Source organism: Trachinotus anak, unplaced genomic scaffold (assembly GCF_046630095.1).
Source record: "Trachinotus anak isolate AG129_WGS33_773 ecotype Australia unplaced genomic scaffold, CSIRO_AGI_Tana_v1 ptg000019l, whole genome shotgun sequence".
NCBI classification, from domain to species: Eukaryota; Metazoa; Chordata; class Actinopteri; order Carangiformes; family Carangidae; genus Trachinotus; species Trachinotus anak.
The window spans coordinates 2,300,017-2,320,236 of NW_027273870.1; the positions used below are offsets into that span (position 1 = coordinate 2,300,017).

The 20,220-nt window shown below is 40.2% G+C and overlaps 1 protein-coding gene across 2 annotated transcripts; it reads left to right on the forward strand.

The window, feature by feature from the left end:
• The first annotated feature begins 454 nt into the window (after positions 1-454).
• LOC139636873 (voltage-dependent calcium channel gamma-5 subunit) lies at positions 455-19,473 on the forward strand. 2 transcript variants are annotated; one of them, XM_071505253.1, is made up of 7 exons: positions 455-690; positions 9,775-10,017; positions 10,843-10,884; positions 13,041-13,127; positions 14,909-15,049; positions 15,227-15,372; positions 16,483-19,473. In XM_071505253.1, the coding sequence occupies exons 2-7, from the start codon at positions 9,822-9,824 to the stop codon at positions 16,744-16,746; spliced, it is 876 nt and encodes a 291-aa protein (XP_071361354.1). In that variant the 5' UTR covers positions 455-690; positions 9,775-9,821; the 3' UTR covers positions 16,747-19,473. The 2 variants fall into 2 exon arrangements, with proteins under 2 accessions (XP_071361354.1, XP_071361355.1); XM_071505254.1 differs by lacking the exon at positions 10,843-10,884 and having other exon boundaries at positions 457-690.
• The last annotated feature ends 747 nt before the right edge of the window (positions 19,474-20,220 follow it).

Genomic DNA, 20,220 nt, shown 5'->3' on the forward strand with positions numbered 1-20,220 from the left:
AGGCAAAAAAAAACCAAAACAGAACCAAAGCCACTGAATGATTTTGTTGAAGGTCCATTTTCGCTGGCATAATATTCCCTTTTGGAAAATCTCCAGAGAGACTGCCAGAAACACTTCTCATCAGAATTAACATGTTCTTCCTTCCTGCTGCAATGTTGAACTGAAGGCTAGTTGCATGTTGTAATAGAAGAATACAATTTGTTACCAAAAATGTGGAATATCCATTTTTGCTAAAAAAAAAAAAAAAAAAAAAATGCAATAAATGTAAAGACGGGATATAATGCGTGTACCATTACTGTATGAATATGCAGGTTAACACATGACTTGGTGCGTGTGCAGGGTTCCAGATAAATGTGGGCATGAAATAACATGTAAAACACAGAAAAGTTCCATGTTGTTTGTATTTTGCAGAAACATCTAAAACAGTTCAGTGATTGATCCCCCCCCCCCCTCCTCACACCTGAGGAGCAGCCCACTGGCGCGAGGCTGGGTACCACGTGCCTCTTGCCACGCGCTTAGCAGGATAGTATCGCGCGCCAAACCCGAGAGAGCGCGGAGCTGAACCGGAGAGAAGAAGAAGAAGAAGAAGAAGAAGAAGAGAAAGAATAGAAGGAGAAGGAGAAGAGGAAGAGGAAGAAGAAGAAGAAGAAGAAGAAGAGCGCTTTCCTTTAACGAGTCTTCTTCGTGAAGGTAATAGACTCCGTGAGTCTGTCTTTTATTTTGAAAGTGCAGAGTTAGATGTATTTGAGTGCGGGGGGAGAGCTGCTCTGGTGTTGGGTCTTGGTCCATAGAGCCAGTTAGACGGAGCCTTGTGTCAATACACGGTCCACGTCCCCTCATAATCAGGGTGGAAGCTTTCACCACCACACACGAAGTCACTTTCATCGTGTTTCTATGTGGAGAGTGGACTTGACATGTCATTGTGAAACGTATATTATCATTTTGCAGTTCGTTTTGTCGGGGAAAGGCTTCACTAAATGACTTTTAAAGCTGTGAATGTATTATTTTCTGCCGGTGTTTGCCCCCTGACGCCTTCAGTGGGTCTGTGGACCCGCGGGCGTGGGAGCTGGACTCATTTTAGGATGAGAGAAAGAAAGGGAAGGAGAAAAAGAGGAGATGATGATAAAAACGTTTCCTTTGTGCAATTAAAGAAGTTATAAAGCGAAGGTCGCAGCACACGCTGGGAGCCGCTGCGGGTGACGGCGGACCCCCCCGGAGCAGGCACCACGCTGACGGACTCCTCCGCGGCTGCGCCCGCTTCAGCACCGCGGACAGAGACGAGGTCGAGCCAAGGATTAGACGGCGGCAGTAACGCGCAGCTGGCTCTCAGTCCTGCACAGAGCACGGAGCCAACGCACACATGCACAGTTATAGATGAATTCAAAATGAGCCGAAAAATAATGACAGAATAACGTGAATTACTTACACAGATGCCAGAGGAGGGACAGTGGTCATCTGCAGTTATTGGATTATTCAGGATCATAAATTTACGCTTTTCATTTTCTCTCATTTGCTGCGACTCTGTGGTAATTACTGAAAATTACCCGAAAGTAAACAAAACCTGAGTTTCAATCGCAATTTGATTCCTCATGAACAGAAACCTGGGTTCTGTTTGCAGCAGTCCACAGCCCACAGGTATAAGATACTTGGCTGACATCTATTCTTCACTGTGCCGGTCAGACAAATACTGTTGTAGCACAAACTTAGGCTGGGATGGTGTGCAGGCTGCAGGGGATTATTTTTCTGTGATTGCAGGAGAGAAGTGGTTTCCAGCCACTGTCCAATACTGGACTGTGGATTCTGGCTGCTCACACTCTCCCCTGATGAGAATCTACTTGTTGCGATATGGATATAATAAGTTATCCCCGTTATCTGGACATTAGAGTGTAGTAGTTCAGACTGAGACCCAAAGATGGAGAAGTACCTCTGGTGGAAATTTCAGTTCAGTCTTTCAAAAGTTGCATTCATGCTGTTTTCTCCTTTGATGTAAAAGCCTGTTTGTCCAAATAGTTTTCAACGAAACTTTTAATATGTTCAGTTGATCTAAACCCTGCTGTTTGTTTTTGACTAATACCATCATTAAAATGCTTTCAGCTCTATGCAGAATCTTACCATGTTGCCAGAGGATAAACTACATCTCTGTGATGCAAATTTTCACGCAGCTTTCCAGGCCAGGATTCAGAGACCGTGTTACAAAGGGCTTTACAGCTCATCCGTGTGTCCTGCCCTAAAAGTCGTACAGTCTTCCTCCATTTCTCCTCCGCCCTTAGCAACAACACTGCTCACAGTTTACCACTGTGTCACTCCTGTCAACAGCAGAAACATAGCTGAAGGTCACCGTTCATAGAAATGCCTGATGCAAATTCCATAATGAGAAACATGGACACGCTCAGTGTCCTCAATGTGCAGTGAACAGTTATATACACTAGCTGTAGGTCAGTTGGTGTTATGGCTGTAGCCAGGTATGACAAAAGGCTTGTTTCATATCACTTAATAATAATATTGATTCATATAAGATAATAATTCTTGTTTCTTTTTAGGTTCATGTTATGCTGTGAGGTTTATTTTCCATTTATTCTCTTTTTAATTTCATGTTATTTTCTTATTTAAAGACAGAAAGAGCCCTGATTAGTCAGGAGCTTAGATATCTAGGAGTGTGACAGTTTTGTTTTCCTTTGTAAACCGTTTAGTAACTTCACTTGCTATTCTTAGTGTGTATATGAACCACGCTGCACCATAAAAGAAATGTGTTCAGCCCAGTAAATAAGCATTCCCTGTAGCGACAGCCTACTCTCTTGGCTGCACCTCGTTGGTTTTAGTGATCGCTCCCCCTCTAAGGAGCGTCGTGATGGGATATAGCCTCAAAAAGTAAACACAGTGCTCTCTAGTGACTGGTTATTGGTAATATAAAGTACTGTAGCTCAGACTCTGGTAGTCACTGTTAAAGTCCTATAGCAGTTTTTTTATCTGCATGTACAGTGGTAATATAGCTGTAGAATGACATGTATGTAACTATTAGAACTTATATGCATACATAAAATTGCGTGTACTTTATCTGTAATGAATCCTTGCCTTTATTCTGCATGTGTGTTTGAGTGAACCTACATTACAGCATGTGATATGTCCTGCTTATCTTTTGTTCTATGATCTTCTATAATGTATGTGTCTCTATGTCTTTCTCGCCTTTTCCTCTGAGTCCCTACTCTGGCATGTAAAATGAACCACCGGATAGGAAGCCTTGTTTTGGGACTCGCTTATCAGTTCATTCATGCTTGACTAATTCGGAGGCCTCTCTGTATAGTGTTGCCTGGCGACAGGGCCAAGTCAAGCACTTATAAACGGGAGATGTGTTCTCACAACGAACATGGGAAAATGGATTTTAGTGCTATTGCTGTAGGTCCCTGTATTTTTGTGCCAGAGTCAATGTGTGTCCGCCCTTTTAGAGATCACTACTGTGCCGTTCAGTTGAGGTCTGTGAGATTAAATACACCTGTCTGTCATCTTTGTTAAAAATATGCCTACATGAAGTGAGGTACTTCAGGATCATTGTCCCCGATATACACACTAAGTTCTGGTAAAGCAAACAGATCTTCAAAGGGTCTTTTGCGATCTTCACTGTTACTTATTTATGATCATCAGAAGCCAGTAAATGCAGACAAGAAGCTGACTGACAAGCTCCCCGTGCACTTTACGGTCATGGTAGTGTATGAAGGAATTCGCGGGGGATGACAGCTCAAAGCCAAAACCATTTGCTAAAAGACATAAGGGAACTGCCTTTGGAACAGCATGAGAGGCGTGGACTATATCCAGAGCTGCCCCATCCAATTAAGATGATCTGACATTACAGAGGAGAGATGTGCTGTGTTTTGCAGCCTGCTCTGGAGTCTCGAGGCTGAGAGAAGAGAAGGAGGAGAACACCTCCTACATTAGGTCAGCCGGTTCAGCTGTTTCTATGAAAATCGGTGGCAACATTAAAGCAACCGCCTGACTGATTTTATAACCGAAATCCTGTGATTTTAATGCGGAGAGAAGGCGAGAGTATGACAGGAAAAATTCCACGTCACTCTCTGTCTTGACAGCTTGCACCACCACCACCACCACCACCACCACCTCTCTCTGCTGTTCGCCAGATGATGCACTGTAAGTTGTCTGGCCTGCAGCAGGGATTTGGCTTGAACTACTGTGTGTATTTTCACATTTTTGGTTCAGCATGCCTTCAAGGGAGGGCAGAGGCATCTCCAAAATTAGACCACTGAGAAATCATTCTTGCTTATTAGCTCGCCACTGGGAGCCCACAAAGCTCAAAGATAACGGCTGATATACAAGAACAAGTGGAAAAGATGTCGTCTGTGATATAACATTACTGCTACAGTCACACAGTCGGAGTATCAGTAAAAGGAAATACCCATAGTGACTTTGATAACTTTGATCAGTTATTAACTAAATAAACATAATGAATCAGTTTAGGTTCGAAATACTTTCTCAACTGCAAAAATGAACTCATTGTTCCGTTGTGTGGTCTCGTGGCACACATAAAGTTATGTTTGTATATTTGACACAAACGTCCTCCAGTTGACACAGAATCAATAAAAATATTTTCCATGCAATGCAGCCTGTCGTTGGCCGTATTAGTAGGTTTATGGTGATAAAACTGTCACGTTATGGACATTTGTGGAGAGAGTACACATGATGTGTGTATGAATCTCTGCACTTATACTGTAGGAATGTGTGGTGTTTTCCCTTTATCACGACTGTTGCAACTGTACAGGCAGATTCTCTGCAGGCCAGTGATGGGGGCTGCCAGCTTCGTCCAGCTGTGTCCGTGGCTTGATGACATATCTCCTCTCTCGTGCGTCGGACTTGCTATTGTCCTCAGGCTCATCCAATCAGCCCCAGTAACATCAACCAACAGCAACTAACTCCCACAGTGTTAGTCGCCTGTCCACGTCAGGGGCAACAGAGGGACTGCACTCACAGCCCCGCTCTTCCAGCCACAGTAACTGGGTCAATAAGCACGCCAAAAGAGATCCACACTCCGACGCTGACAAAACCCTCGACAGAGATGAGCAAATACACAAATTCAAATTAGGCTATCAGCAGCTTTACAGTCTTATCTAGAAATCATCTTATCAAGTCAGACAAAGGTGAGGTAAAAAAAAAACAAAAAAAAAAAACCTGCACTTGATCATCCTGTCCACCAAAATAAATATGCATTTGTGATATTTTTATATTTGCAATTTTCAAACATCAGTTAGAAAGAAAGATGAACAATAGAGTATTAATTATATAGGCTTTGATATTTTTATAATATTTTGGTTCTTGTTGTTGCCAGAAAAAAAAAATCTATAAGCTATTATCTCTTGCCCTGTTATTAACTGGCCACAGGTTGATCATGGCTTGGTGATGGTTTGCCCTGGAGGTCCGTGTTTTAACATCGTATTCTACAACAATTACTCTCTTCCTCGCCTTTGCATTACCAATTGTCTGCGAAAAATGTGGCATTTTTGCCAGTGAGCTGTTGAAATGAAGGTTGACAGGAGGTTAGGAGCATGTTAACAAAGGAGACAGAAGAGGAATGCCCTACTTTTGGTGATGATGTGCCCTTTACTCCAGCAGTGGTTCGCATCTGCCAGCGGGGCCTCTGGACCCCTAGTGGCATCATTCGGTGCTACACTAAAATGTAAACAATGTTTTGTTACTTTTCGTTAAATCCTTTTGAAATATGTGTATATATTGTGGATGTTATAGGTCTTCTGTGAACTGGTGTAGCACACTTGTAAAATGTAGCTTATGCAGTTTCTGAGTCATTCAGTAACAACTGCAAAGGAAGGAGTGGACCCTCATCACAGATTCAAACGGGTTGTTAAAGGAAATGCTGATGTTTATGCATGAGAGAGGGTGTTCTGTGTATCCCTTTGCAGGCAGGGAGGGACAATGAGGCTTTTTGTCGAGGCTTTGAACATTTAATGAGAAACATTTCTCAATAGAAAAATAAAAGCCATTTCCTCAACTGAGTTTGGTCAACATTTATAATCCTTTAGAGACCAAAACAATGATTAGAATTATTAGTATACATGAAAGATGTGTGAAGAAGTGTGGCAGCATTAGGTGTGTGCGTGTGAGTGTTTTATGTGTTTAACAACAAATTTTTACTGTCATACAGATCATTTTCCCCTCCATGCTTCCTTATTTTGGTTGCAATGACAGCAGGTGATAGTTCTTCTGAAGTTAAGGGCTAGAGTTCATCAGAGGTGATTCTTTCCTCAGCAGCTGCATCATATTTGGTAACTAATAAGCCTTTTCCCCCAATGGACATTTTGTGGCACAGTTATTAATTAACTAAAAACCACTTTCTCCTGGGATATACAGAAACTGCTAAAATCATTTGAAGACGTTTTAGAAAGACTTCCCCCAACTTATGATCAAATGATACTGCATATAAATGAATTAACAACTCACTACTGAAATAAATAAGACTTTGGACAATAGTATAGAGTTGCAATAAACTATTTATTTCCAGAGCACTAGAAATAAAACAGTGTTTATTTCCACAACTAACACTGGAAAAAAAATAAAGTGGCTGCAAAAAAACAACAGTTTGTCAGGAAAATATGTCTCTTCATATTTAGTGTCAAGCAGTCATAGCTTACAATGGTGTGGGTGTGCAATGGCTTTGACCAAAGCATCACCTGCACAATAACTTTTTTGCGACAGTGCACCCTTGTTTTTGTGTGAGGCAGCTTTGGGGCTGTCTGTTTAAATGTCTTTACATGTCTCTGTTTGGTCTTGCATCTTTCATTCTCTCTCTAATTTTAGTTGGCATCCATTGAAAATCAGTGATTGTTTTTTCATATGCGAGTTATTAGTTTTACCCACTCACTCTACCTGTGAGGGCTGTGAGCCACGGAAAAATCAGCACAGTGCTACCATACATTATACAACAGGTTCTAGCCAGCAGGTGTGCTTGCACATATTTAACTGGTCCATGCAGAGGTCTCATTGAGCTAATGTTAATCTGTCCACAGCCTAATGGAGCTGGTGAGGGGTTTGTTGGATGCACTGTTGCTGGCACAGGGAAACATTCTGCTAACCTCCATTATGTCTGTGCTGGAAGTTTGAGTTTCATCCCAAATGCATTTAGCACCTCTAGTTTAGTTGTGTTACTCACCATAAAAAGCAAAATAACATAGGGTCCAAATGTGGACCTCTGACCTTGGTTAACACCTAATTACTCAAAGCTAAGCTCCCAGCTGACATTAACTTAGTGCTACTTCACTGGAAAGCAGCCACAGTATCATTCAGCAGCTCTGTGGTACTGTGGTGCTGGCAGGTGGTATTTGTCTGGTCTTTAATAAGTTACAGAATTGTTGTATCTGTATGTTACAGAAAAATATATCCAGCATATACATGTAATAAAAACACATGCAACAACTTCATCATCAAATTTTAGATTTGGGTTCAAATACTGTAGTGTTACACAAATATTAATGTGATCACTGTGGCTATTTTAAGCATCATCACTACTGTATCTTTACAATACCCTTGTCTATTTTCGTAGGTGCTTGAAAGGTACAACCATTTCTAAATAGCTTCAGTATCGCTCATTCAGTAATGAAACCCTTACTTGAGGAAGCCCACATGTAGGTGCAATCAGGGCTTCAACATGTGCTTCTTGTGCTGTATGACTAAAAACAGCTGGTTTTAGTGTAGCAACGCAAAAAGGTCTATTGAGTGGAAAGTTGTTGCCTGATGCTAAATGACTAAAATTAGAGCCCTTACATGGACATCGTAAATGAATGGCCACTGATTGCACCATGGTCGAGAATAGCTGAGGGTTAATGATGGTCCTTTCTCATTAGTGCTGGTCCCTTGTGCTTTAGGGAACTCTGATTGCTTATGCATGCAGTCACTTCCAATCACCATCTGACCTGTGGTCCATAGTTTGAAGGCAGGCCCAGTCTCAAGAGACAGGGACAGACACTTATAGCTGCCCCTGTGCTCCCTTTGTAAGAAACAAATGATCAGAGCTTGAGTTTGTGTTTTTATTTTCATCGACGCAGTTATATTCATGAATCTTTCATATTCTGGATCAAGGCAATTGCCATTAGTTATGTTATATATCTTAGAAATGTCATTTCACATTAGGAGACGTAGGAGGTCAAATATGCCTTGGTCTGTTATTTTCAGGGCATCTAAATAAGATGAGTAATAACACCTCCAAGCATGCATGCCTGCACATGTGTGTATGGGTGAGAACATGCAAGATAAACTAATTCATATCTTCTCATATAAAGTAAAAAAGATACATTTTTACTACTGAAAGATGGGTTTTACTTAACAGGGACAATACAAAGAAACACTTTTAAACATGAGGATGAGAAATGGATAAAAACAGAGTAGACTGCATGTGTACAGTATACAAATCTTGTTTTAATTGTGTGCTGCACTTGTGACAATAGTCTTCTAGGATTTATTACCCTTTTTATCAATGAAGTGGGGCAACTGGCTTTACCCCATTAGAGGGATGAGGTTGGTTATAAATGATCTTACACAGGGAAAGCTATAATTTACCTATATGGACCAAATTAGTTGATGAATTTGTCTTGCTTTCAGTGACATGTCCTTTTTTTTTTTTTTTTTATAATGCACTCTATGTACAGTCTGTGTGTGCTGTGTGTAGATGTAACCTATGGGATACAGCTAATTGAGGTGCAATAAATTCTCTCCTCTCCTGAAAACATGTAACAATTTGTTGAAACAGTTGCTGCATCTTCTTAAAAGCTGTATTTAAAACGTTGAGCTCCAAACCACATCCCTCCTACATCTGACTCCTCTGTCTGTTGAGACACTGGTTGTGCGCTGCAAGCTGGCAGATGTGTGGAGATCTCCCTATTCCTCTCCACTGAGGCTTTACATTCAGTCATGACACAAGAAGTTGATCCATGGAGAGGAAAAGAAAAAAAAAACTGCCACAAAAGTTCAAAATCCTTTCACATATTCACTCCCATCTTCCCAGTCTCCCAGTGGGGGCTCAATGCGGCAGCACGCTGAGAACTCATTATGTAAAATCAATTCCTTTCAACACGTATCCCATGCCAAGCTCCCCAGTGCTCCAGCTTCCGGCAAATGTGGGCATTAGCTACCATATGAACAGATCCATTGTTTTGTGTGACGAGTGCACACATTCATATGCTGACACATACTGCACACCATCTGCAATGCTGCTTCCGCATCACTGGATGTAAGGAGAAGGAGGAAGTGGATTCATATCAGTTAGTCGGAGTTGTACTTGATTATAGCAAAACAGGTTTTGTTTGATAATTCTCTTTTTAACATTATTAGTGGGTTGAGTTACATTTCAGTTCTCTTTGCTGGAGGCACTGTGAGGGGAAACTTTATGTAATGTTTTTTTCCACACAAGCCTTTGGCCCTGCACAATGTGGTGATTTAAATTCTAATGGAGGAGAGAGAATCTTTCCCGCATTTCTTTCTCAGCTGAAAGGAAGAAAGTCCTCTGTTATGCTACAGTATCTGCGATCATATCCCCATTCATTACTTCCAACTCATCTCCATTGTCAGTAATGAAACTCAAATTAAGATGAAGCAATCCTCAGAGCTGCGCCCAGATTTTCCCACCACCCAGCAACCCTCCATCTGTTTCCTCCTTGTTTGCCCCAGGGTTAGTTTGATCTTCTCTCAGGTGGGTTTTCATGATAACCTTACGCTGGTAAAATCGGTGAAGGTGTTTTTCTTTTTTTCCCTCCCTCTTCCCAGCTCCCCCTTTTTGCCAGCAGCGCCCCCCCTGCTGTTGAGGCTGTGGTATGAGCCTATGTGGCAGGAAGGCGCTGACGTTGCTGAGCAGCGTGTTCGCTGTTTGCGGCCTGGGCCTGTTGGGGATCGCCGTGAGCACCGACTACTGGCTCTACCTGGAGGAGGGCGTCATCCTTCCCCTCAACCAGAGCACCGAGATACGCATGTCCCTTCACTCTGGCCTCTGGAGGGTTTGCTTCTTGGCCGGTGAGTTAGCAGGCAAGTCTGAAACACACAGATCACATAAAAACTAAAAGATATTTTAGACAGGATTTTATTTCAATAAATCTTGATGCCATTAGTGAATCTGGCACATTGATCCTTCTAGAGATTATGGGATAATTAAAGGAAGATATTAAACTCTACATATAATTTAGATGTGTGCAAAGAAGTTGAATGTTTCCAGCACAGCATTGTTTGAGTCTGCACAAAACTTTGGTGAATCAGGGCCTCAAAGTTTACTTTCCAATACAATGTCTGTTGCATCAGCACAGTTGTTCTTTTTTTCCTCTTTAACCACTAGACAGCTGCAAGTACAGAAGACCAGTCTTCAGCATGACTTTTTTAAACTTTGCCTTCACCTCTGTGCAGCAGTAGGACCGGTTCCTCTCCTTTTGTCTGTCCAATTGTACTTCAGCTCTATGCTGCAGTCTTGCAAGCGTCGAGTATTTTTCTTCCAGTTGATAGGTGGCTTTGTGAGACTTGTCTCCTCATGACTTACCCATTGGCTGATTTACATGTTGTGGCACCGGAGGCACTTTGGATTGATGCAGAAAAACCCTCAGTTCTGTGGCTGCTTTTCCTTTTTCCTTCTTTCTTCTTTCCTGCATCCTTTTTCCCCCACTATAACACTTAACATGAAAACCAGGGATTACACAAGTCACAAAAGCTTATGTATTTCCACAGTGCATGCTCAAGCACCTTATACCTATCAAAACATTGTTCGTCCCACAGCTCTAACATTACAAAGGCATGTTCGGAGGTCTTGATCGGAAAAGAGACACTAACTGTTAAGTTTTACTCTTTTCTTAGAGACACAGCTCTCCAGACAAGTGTTGTCCCACAGTAAACCAGGTATCAACTTTTGCTCTTATCCTATTTCTCCCTCTGGTAATGGCCACAGTTCACTGTATGACTGTAATATACTCTTACTGTTGATGGATGTGTAGATGTTGATGCAAAAAGTTGTCTGCTGTCATTTATTAACACTCAACTCAAATATATTTTGCCTTTCTTTCCGCCTTTTAGCATATATATGGTTTACAACCTGGAAAAAGTTTTTGTTCTGCAAAAACTCATCCTGTAAAATCCTTCCACTCACTGCTGAATTGTTCCATTAACCCCTGTGCCACAACTGACCTGCTCTGTCCTGTTCCGGGGTTAATCGTTCAGTTGTGGTAGATATGTAGGCAATCAACTCATGATTAGGTAACAGATGTTAGGGCCATTGCTATAAATGGACTAATTGTCCATTGTGTGTTTTAGGGGCAATTGAGTGTCCTTATTTAACTGTTGTAGTGCATAGTGTTTGACCTAGAAACAGTTACAGCAAACTGTCACAGTATATTGTTACACCAGAGAACGTGAACGAGGTCCTGTGGTGGTTTGTCTGGTATTGACGTGGATCGAGTTCATCGGGTGTTTGGCTGTTAGCCTTTCGTTCTAGCGCGAGTTCATGTAGAGGATCTTTACCAACACAGCCAGAACACACTCTGTCGTTGTGTCATTGCTGTCAAACATGTTCGATATCAGGCCCTACGCTGCTCATATAATGTAGAGTGAAAAACTTCCAGCATAATTGAGTGAATAAGCTGAATTCACTTTGTTTTTGTTAGTATGATTGGCTGTTGTTGCAAATTAGTGTACATTTTGTTTGTAATATACTGTATATGAACATAATCTCCATCTAACACAGTTACAGTGAAAGCTTTGCTGTAGATGCTAGACAGAATCATTAAAATCACATTTGCATAAGATTTAATGTATTTTCATCTTCTCTGCAATAAATGACTTTCATTACAAATCTGGAATAAAAGTGTCGTCCTTCAAGACTGACTGAAAATTAGCCATAATGTCTGTTATGTGAAAGCATAGTCAAAAAAAATTTTTTTTCAGTTATAGCTATTATCTGACTCCGTTGAAATCACTTTTGAATGGGCTGAGAATTACTGTTGCCATTCTGTAGAGATAAATAATTAAAAAAAAACAAAACACAAGCATTACTGTCATGTTCCAACACAAAACATGAAGTGATGTTTTAATAACCCACGGCATTTAGTGGAATTAAATGTTGATTTGATTTTATGTCAAAAGCAATAGAGAGGGGAAAAAAACACTAGTAGCGAAAAGCCTTGTGGTTGCCATTTATACCGTCTCACACTCCCTGATGCTTGTTGCCTTTCCCATTTTATTTTTACTCCTTCAGTCCTCGTTCAACAACGGTAGTAATGATGCATTCAGAGTACTATGTAAGTCTGGCTAATATACAGTGTGCAATCCCAGCAAGCAGTGACAATCACCAGGACTAATAAACTATAAGAGGAACATAAATACTCTTCAAGTCTTTAGTCTCGGCCCAAACCCTCAGTATTTATTGTTCTGGTTTGCATCACCATCACATAACGTGCATTATGAAAGCTAATTACATATGCTAAAAGACAAACTATCACCTGATCAACACCTCATAGTATGTGGCGTTAATGAAGTGGCGAGAAAGATATCAGTGACATCAGAGTGTGTATTTGTGTGTCATTGTGTTTTGGTGCCAGACTTTTTACTGTATGTATCAAAATGCTAAAGGGAAGGTGCTAAAACCTAACGCTGGGTGTTCCTCATCCCAACACTGAGAGCTGGCAGTTTATTATATCGAAACAAGCTGTCAGTTTGTGTTTGTATGATTAACATTACTATTATTATTGTTTATTTTGTTGTGTGTTGTATTATTGAGGTTTTAGTGGGAATAAGTTGTATGAGGTTTGAAAACTCACTTTCAGGTTGTTTTTAAGTGGAATTCAACACTTTGTTTCACAGCCGTCACACGAACTTTACTCATCAGAGCACAAATAAATCCTCTGCTAGCTTATTGTACATGCTCCTGTGTTTGACTCTTCTTTGTCACAGTGGGCCACTTCACAGTCTGATCACTTGTGCAGAGTGCTGAACCCTGTGTCCACTCCACATTTAGGTGACATTTTATTGAATATATTTTTTTCCTGTCATTTTTTTTGCAGGGGAGGAGAAAGGTCGGTGTTTTACCATAGAGTACGTGATGCCCACTAATGTCCAGATGACCTCAGAGTCCACTGTTAGTGTCCTCAGTAAGTAACTGTTAACACTCCACTTTTACAGCTGCACTGCTTCAGTGTGGTGAAACTGTAATTATCACGGTACAGTGAAGGAGGAATAAGCTGCTGAAGTGCACAGTTAAGACGGCACCAACCAAAACATTTAAATTAAAACTTTTGTTTTTATAACTATAATTTGTTGTAGCACATGTTGTGTAACGTCATACTATATGTTCATTCTCTGAACTCCATTTTTGAGTTTATTTGTTTTATCTCCTAGTGGGTGTTTACAGTGGTGCTGATATGAGGATGTATGTTACAAAATGAGTGATTTCCAGAGGAAATTGGCAGAGGAACCCAGTCTTAGTGCACTAACAGGAAAATAATTGACCCTCGCTCAAGGATGGGAATCAAGGGTCTACTCATTTCCACTGCACTAGTGACTCTCAAAGTTTGGTTGGGTTTGGTTGGTTGGGTCACCAAGGCATTACGCCCTCCCAGTGAACCTTATTGCCAGCAGGTGGAAGAGGAGTGCTCCCGCTGTCACATCTGTCAGCAGCCCTTTCCAGGCTAATGGTTGGGTTAGTGTTGACAACAGTGTTGACAACTGCTTTTTTAAGCCACGTCTAAAGTCATTATATACAGGACCTCAGTCTGACCCAAGCACGCGTCACGTGACTCGAGTCCGTACCGCTGCACTGCGCTGTCATCTCCCCCATCAAACTGTGTGTGGTTTATGCTATTCCTAGCCCAATCCCAAAGCCAGTCCACTCAAGATAAAAGATGGATTTGTTTGAAATATTTAAGAGTGCCATTTTCATTTTGCAGAGAGCCCCTTGCAGGGTGAACATGCATGGATACACATAAGTACTAGCAGTGTGCAAACAGTGGAGACTACAGAGAGTGATGCTGTAAACTTTACACAGGCTCACACCACAGCAAAGATGACAGAGCATCGTGTCTAAATCTTTGTTTGCTCAGTTGTTATCAAGTGACTTATGTAGGGAAAAAAATTGAAACCCTTCTTTCTGTTGAAAGATGAAAGTGCACCCATGATAAGAAATACAGCCACAGGTAAATTAGATTATCAACTGATAAACATGTACATTGTGAATGAAGAAGAGTACATGTGACAAAGGAATAAGAAGAAAAAAGAGGCAGTAGGGATTAAACAGTGATTTTAAAACTTCATTATTTCCATTAAAATGCAGAAAATAATAGTGACAAAGTGTTAATAGTCATAAATTACAGTATGTAATATGAATCCTCTGTCACCATTTTGCTTCAGAATTTCAAGTCCAAAAAGACTCACTTTTACTTTGTTTTTTCACAAGTCTTTATTTGGTGCTGGGTGTAACAGGCAAGTTTACCACACAAACTTTACCCAACTGATTCAATAACTTGTTGCATTAGGGTTATGGCCTTAGACATCTGGTCCACTTAGCTGAAGGGTGACATTTTGTGTAATGGGGAACACAATAGGGGTCTGGAAACAAGTACTAGAGACTCCTATTACTTCTGGGAGGTACTGTACCATTTGCTCACAGTAGGGAGGTCGAGCTCGATCTTAATATAAATAAGGAGCCATGACCTAAACCCATGAAATGCCAACTCCATGAGGAGTAAGACCAGCCTTAATAGAAAACCTCATGCTGCTAAAACCTTCCATTAAAAGTTTGAGAAAGTCACAGCCGAAAGTGCAATAAAACAAAAAAACAAAACAATATTTTAAAAAAAGGAATTTACCAGTTTCTCCTTCCTCTCTTCCTCTCTTCCTCTCTTTCTTCATCCTGGTTTGTCTTCTGTCATCTCAGAGATGATCCGCTCTGCCACACCTTTCCCTCTGGTCAGCCTCTTCTTCATGTTCATTGGATTTGTACTCAGTAACATCGGCCACATCCGACCGCATCGCACCATCCTGGCCTTCGTTTCTGGAATCTTCTTCATCCTGTCAGGTAGGCTACTTTGGTTTGGCTTTTACTCACAACATATCCAAATGAATGAACTAAACACCAATGTGATGTGTACATCTGAAAAGGTGAGGTAAGGTGAGGTGTGCTGAGGTAACTAAAGGGCAAAATGAATTTTAATATACATAGAAGTCTGTCTGTTTCTCTCTCTGCCTCCCTCAGGTCTGTCTCTGGTTGTTGGTCTGGTCTTGTACATCTCCAACATTAATGATGAAATGCTGAACAGGACCAAAACGAATGAGGCCTACTTCAGTTACAAGTACGGCTGGTCATTCGCATTCGCTGCCATCTCCTTCCTGCTCACTGAGGTAACGATACGACGGGAAATTCTCTTAAATTCTGTTCTCTTATATGTTATTTTCCTGATTTACATGGCACCTTAGATTTGAGGCATTCAGCTGATGCTCTCATTGATGCTTAAATTAGCAGCTGAAAACACCAGTGTCTCTTGTTCCTAAAACTGCAGTTCTTCATGTGAGATTTCACTGTGACCACAAAAGGCAGAAAATAAATGCATCCAACATTTTAAAAGCTCCTGTCCTTCAGATATGTTTTGTGCTGTGAGAAAGTCTCCGTTAAACATGATAATTTCGGGTTAATAAGCTAATGTGTTGTGATTCATGTGTTTATTCGCTGTCATTCCTGTTAATGGATTCTGCTTTTGAACAGAGCAAGTCGCTTTCAGTGATTCACAATAATCTGACATCACACTGACAGGAAATGTCGAATGTGCATCTTGATCTCACTTAAAGAGCAGGAACAATAAGAGGAGAAAGAAAATAGTGCACACACTTACAGCACATACACACAGGTGTACCTGCATGAACACATTTAACTGAGCCATGATTTTCGTGTTCACTGTAGGGGTGTGAGTTTTTGATTGGTTGATGATTATTGGGAAAATCATTCGTAATCAAATAATTGCATCTGTAATTACTTATTTTTACATAATTCTTGAAATAATTAATTCTGAAATGTCAAGATGTTTTTATATAATTTTATAGTTTAAAGTGTCTGGTATTTCATGACCGGATTTTATTTGACTCACTGGATACTAATACTGACTATTAATATTTACACATGTTTTCATATTCACAACACTGTTTTCATTAATAACCAATTCTAAATAATATTTCCTCACATTATATTGTCAATATTTTATTCTTACATGTTTCTGTCAATAATGAATTGATCTGACCTGTTTTATCTTTATTTATATATTTTTTTCTTACTATACTGCACCAAAGAAAATTCCTTGTATGTTGAAAACCCAATTTACAGTAAACAAGATTCTGATTCTGAAAAAAGAAAAAATTTGCTGGATCAAGTAAAAAAAAAAAAAAGAAATCAGAAACAGAAGTATAAGGATATCACCAAACAGGAGTAAACTTTGTGTCCCTTTGCCTCCATCCCCTCAGACGGCGGGTGTCATGTCGGTGTATCTGTTCATGAAGCGCTACACAGCAGAGGAAATGTACCGGCCCCATCAAGGCTTCTACCGGCCCCGCCTCAGCAACTGCTCCGATTACTCCGGCCAGTTCCTCCATCCAGACGCCTGGGCCGGGCGAGGCCGCAGCCCCTCCTCCATCTCCTCCGAGGCCTCGCTCCAGATGAACTCCTCCAACTATCCCGCTCTCCTCAAATGTCCAGAGTATGAACAAATGTCCTCCTCGCCTTGCTGAGGCAGAGGATGAGTAGCTGTGTTAGCGCCGTAGCTCCACAATTTGATCTGCCTGGATTTTTTTGGCATAAAATTGTCCAATAATTTGATATTTTCCAGCCTGAAACACTACGAGTCCCTTCTTCAGGTGTCCTGACTCTGACCTGATTCTCTCTACCCCTCCCTACTGCTGATTTTTTAGTCACACCTTTTAGATTTGTGGGGAGTAGAACTTGAGGGTTAGCCAGTTCACGTTATTCTCAGCTGACCTGTCTTGTTCCAGGGAGAGCTGTTAGACAATAAGCGAAGAAAGGGTTTGACAAGATTGTACTTTTATCTGCTTTTTCTCTAGTTTTTAGTGATGGGTAACTTGCAATCGGCTGAACTGACTACTGAAGGGTGAAGTCATCTGAGAAGAATAAGTTTGTGTAGCTGCAGAGAGAGAGAGAGTCCATTATTTGCCTGTAGTACTGCCACAGTCCTGATAGCTGTGTGACAGGATTACATGCTGCACATATGTAGAAATGGGGAGTTTAAAACAGGGATTAGAACTGGATAGGCATCTAGAGTCAGGTGACAAATTAAAAGAAAAATCTGAAAAAATTAGTGGAGAACAGGACGATAATGTCCCCATCCACAGGCCAGGAGGGGTAACTGAATGGTTTGATGAGTATGAAAATGTTGTGAATCATAGGCTGTGGCCTTCACAGTCCCCAGGTCTCAACCCGGTCGAAAACCACAAGAGAGATTTTGGACCGATTTCTTAGACAGCGCTCTTCACCACCATCATCAGAACACCAAATGGTGTTCATCCCTCCAGCAGAGTTCAGAGACTTGTAGAATCAATGCTAAGAAGCACAGAAGCTGTTCTTCTTCAACACCTTACTAAGACACTTTATATTGGTTTTTCCTTTAATTTCTCACCTGTCCGTATGTGCAATGGGTGCAGATTCTGCACATTTTCAAAACCAAACACTACAGTAGGTTCAGAAAGCAGAATATAGCCAGTGACATCACCTTACTGTAGAAGAAACTGGCTGAAAATTATAAATCCTAGACGTAGATCGTTGCTCATACTTTATAAAGGTTATGATGAAAATTTTAAAGCTCTTTTTGTCTGCAAATTGCATAAGCAAGTTTAACTCACATCCTCAGTTGTCACTATTTAAGTGGAGGGCACTGCGCAAAAAAATGGCTTGTTGGTGTGATATACTGTTGGGATTCTCCTGCACATCGAAACAGTTTCAGACACGTTTCTGTGAAGTCGGGAGCTAGAACTCTTGTGTAGAGCTTATGATGCACATGATGAATGTGAATTTCAACCATTGGAATAAATCATTTTAATCGACACACAATTTTGTAAACAAAGTGTTTGACCTGGGGGGTTTCACGCTGGGAGAGTTGGGTTTATAACAGATGTGTTTCACCTGCCATGTGAACCTCACTTCTTTCTCAACCTTCAGCAGTTTGAGTGTTGACACCAAAGGAAATGTTTGTATCACAGGCTGCTAGTTCAGACATATGACATATATTCTATTTAAAATGCCTAAATCTGAATATGCCAATGGTTATATATAAACTTTTGAGTGTATTATTGTATAATCTTGTACAGTAAAGGAAACAGACAAAATAAAAATAAAGTATTATTTGCCCCGTAACCCATCATTAATAACTATGAAGCTATAATTCCTGTAGTTAAATATTAAATTATAGTGTATAAAAGAAGACAAGCAGTAAAAGGGCAGCACTGCTTGATTACACTTATGAGACTGATGCTGTAAAAGGCTGTAAGTTGAAATAAAAAGAAAAGGCCAAAGGGGAGAAGATGGACTTTGTGTGGTAATAGTTTTGACAGGGAATGTGAATGAGTCAGATGCTATGAAAGACCATTTTAACATGGAGCCGTTGTGAATGTAAGATGCACTGAAGGAAAACACTGCTAAATGAGAATTAAATACCTCTCCTATAGAGATATATTAACCCAAATTATAGATAAATATTTTTCTAATTTTCCCTCTTATAATGACAGAATATTTAGACGTCTGACCCACAGATATACTGCAATCCTTAGTGTGCCAAGGAAAAAGTTGTATCCAGGTTAAGTGGCAAAGTATTGAATATATACATTTCATGCAGCGTTACGTGTGAGTGAACATATTACAGAGAAACATTTTGTCTTGTGCAATATGTTTATGTTAGTTTGATATATTACTAAAATTACAATTATTGTTGGTAGTTTATGTTGCATGGTGTGAATTCCACATATTAGTAAAGGCATGCAACATTTCATCACTGCATAACATGTAAAACAAACGTAGCTTCATAAAACTAATGAACACAACCTGTGCCAAGCTGAACTTTCACTCTCTCTTAGCACTATTCAGATATATAGACCAGTTGTATTTTGTTTATTTGAAGCACTGTAAATATGGGATCATCAGTGTGTATATAGACTCTTATACTTTTTGTATAGATGGCAGTACATGTAAAATATGGTTGTTCTGTTGTTGGGTAGATTCATCTGCAGTGTGTGTGACGGCTGCTTCGCCTCCTGCATCACATTGAGAATGTGAGCTTTTGCATAATGTTGTACTTAAACATAAATGTAAAGTATTCAGATGGTGTCACTGTCATACATGAAATGTCAATATCTGTGTATTTTTACAATCAGAGTCATTTTCATGATGTGAAATGTGCAATGGAATATGTATACTCAAAGAAATAAAGTTTAATGGGATTTGATAAACAATAAGCTTGTCTGCTTATGTCTCTGAAATGTCTATAATATATAGTTAACCATTCATATTTATTGGACATTTTTCATAGTGCTACATTAATGATATTTATTACTCAATACCGCCGATATCTCTGGCCAGGTTATGTTATGATTTTAATGGTAAAAATGAAAATTGTTATTGAAAATTGTAAAATATATTATTGTATCACATTTACAAAGCCCTTTAGCATCTGTTAAAAAAACTAAAGAAGAAGAGTAACATGATGAGAGACATCGAAACAGTTTGACACAGTTGTATAAAAATGTGTCATGAGGTCCCTGTTAATCCAGAACATGGGACAGAAAACACACCTGAGACAGCTGATTATTAGGTTTGTTGTTACTGGGGCAGTGAAAACATTTGCTGTGATGTAACATATGAGAAAACAATTGTGTTGTTATGGTTAATGTGCAGCACAATGTCACCCTCTATTGAGACAGAATGGAAATGCATATCAGTGAGATCCTGCAGGTGTAGACTGAAGAAACAATTATAAACCTGATTATATCCTTTTTTTTTTTTTAACTTGGTCACACAAGAAACATTTAATTCCCTCCAACTTGCATGATGATAAAGATAATCTGAGCCTACACTCTGCACAGTAGAAAGGTCATTCGTAAAAAGGGTGAATTCTCATATGGATTGTCAGGCTGCATTAGCGCGGCTCTCGCCTCAAACCGTGATGAAGTCAGATCTGTGCCACAGAGAGTTAGATACAG

Bases quoted from the DNA above. Each gene is read 5' to 3' on its own strand.
- LOC139636873 (XM_071505253.1), top strand. From the start codon at position 9,822: ATGAGCCTATGTGGCAGGAAGGCGCTGACGTTGCTGAGCAGCGTGTTC. The intron at 10,885-13,040 runs GTATCAACTTTT...TTTTTTTTGCAG, and splicing joins GTTGTCCCACAGTAAACCAG to GGGAGGAGAAAGGTCGGTGT. The intron at 13,128-14,908 runs GTAAGTAACTGT...CTGTCATCTCAG, and splicing joins GTCCACTGTTAGTGTCCTCA to AGATGATCCGCTCTGCCACA.